Consider the following 1,708-nt stretch of genomic DNA (forward strand, 5'->3'; position numbering starts at 1 on the left):
TTGTCCCGATTAGAGGGCTGATGACTTAGTGAGATTTACAGTGTTACAGTGGCTATAAGACTGACATGACAGGTTCAAATCTCAATGAGGAATATATTATTTTACGTTATATTTTTTTTCATATAATATTTTAATTCCCAATGTCATTTCGAGCGCTGTGGCGTCACAAGTACATAGCCAATCCGCTTCCTTTACCTTCTTGTTCTGCTATCAGGCACTTAAGCACTTTGCCACCGGCTCATGCTACCAGTTACGCGTATCTGTTGTCTGCTTGTCACGTCACTTGTCAGTTCATAGATATTCGTCCTCAAATCAAGCACTCCAAAATGCCTAACAGTGCAGAATTCGAGAAAGCAGCAAATGATGCCAGGAACTTGAAGGCAAAGCCAAACGATCAACAGCTACTAGAGATATACGGGTTATTTAAGCAGGCGACAGTCGGCGACGTGAACACGGAACGGCCAGGAATGCTGGATTTCAAAGGTAGCGACACCCTGTCGTTCTGACACGTTCTGAGTACTAGTAATAGTATAGAATCTGGGTCACCTACCTGGAAATGATCCGAACTATTGGCTCTAATTCGCACAGTTGCACCAAACTGCATATTTTTCTTCTTTACTAGGAAAGGCGAAGTGGGATATCTGGGAAGGCAAGAAAGGAACAGCCACTGGGGAAGCAGAGCAGAAGTACATCAGTGCTGTGCAGGGTCTCATAGAGCAGTACGGACTGGAGTGAATCAACGCTGTAGCCACTCGCAGACAGTATCTGAAGAAATGAACTTTTTTATACCTAAAAATGACCTAGAGATTAATAACGAGTACGAAACTATATTATATATACATCATTTTGTGATGTGTAATGATGTACACCGTACACACATTGGCCATGGCCTATCGTCGCAAGGTCTGTATTCACAGGGTGTGGTAATTTATAATATATATAATCGCGATGCTTACTTATTCAGTAATGTATAGCATGGCATGTGTGAAAGCCTGTACGTGGTTGTGAAATCTTGGGTGTAATATTCATAATGCAATATGTGAGAAGCAATGCCTAAAGAATGCTACTCGTTTCAAGCCATTACATATTTTTGATTAGCATCGGAAAGTTATCTGGAGCATGCATTGAACCTGTTTGCAATAATGCAAAATTAAATATTTGATCACAGATTCATCATTCCAGTTGCTTTGCTACGGACTTTTGTCACATTCCCATCGTTTATGTATGCAACATTCAGAGATAGAAGATTCAACCTGAAGCAGCTTTTTGATGAGATTTTTGATTGGCACACAGTGAAATATGCTTCACTCATGTGCAATGTTGTTTTAATAAACTTGTGCTTAATTGATCTCCTGCGTAATGCTGTTGTTTTGCACATCTTGCTGTTATCGTTGACAGTGTGGTATAAACGGATGGACGTGGTGTCGCTCATCTCGTTACAAAAGCACCGGTTGGACCTATTTCATGTACGTGCCCCGGGCAGACAAGTGTCTGGTAGTCGGTGCAATGAACTTGTCACCTTTCTAAAGTGGGGGACACACCAGGCGAAATTCGCATGGTGTGTCCGCTCACGCGCGGGCGAATTTCGCTGCGAATTTCATCCGCACCGAAATTCGCAGCGATCAAACGTTTGATATTTTCGCTGCTAATTTTTATCGCTGCGTACAAATTCGCATGGTGTCTCCGTGGAAGCGAAAATCAAGCCGGC

The 1,708-nt window shown here is 42.3% G+C and overlaps 1 protein-coding gene across 1 annotated transcript; it reads left to right on the top strand.

The window, feature by feature from the left end:
- The first annotated feature begins 228 nt into the window (after positions 1 to 228).
- On the top strand, positions 229 to 1,349 carry LOC106807826 (acyl-CoA-binding protein-like). The gene is made up of 2 exons (XM_014810290.1): positions 229 to 483; positions 623 to 1,349. The coding sequence occupies exons 1-2, from the start codon at positions 327 to 329 to the stop codon at positions 733 to 735; spliced, it is 270 nt and encodes an 89-aa protein (XP_014665776.1). The 5' UTR covers positions 229 to 326; the 3' UTR covers positions 736 to 1,349.
- Positions 1,350 to 1,708: the final 359 nt, after the last annotated feature.

This window comes from Priapulus caudatus, unplaced genomic scaffold (assembly GCF_000485595.1).
Source record: "Priapulus caudatus unplaced genomic scaffold, Priapulus_caudatus-5.0.1 Scaffold236, whole genome shotgun sequence".
NCBI lineage: Eukaryota > Metazoa > Priapulida > Priapulimorpha > Priapulimorphida > Priapulidae > Priapulus > Priapulus caudatus.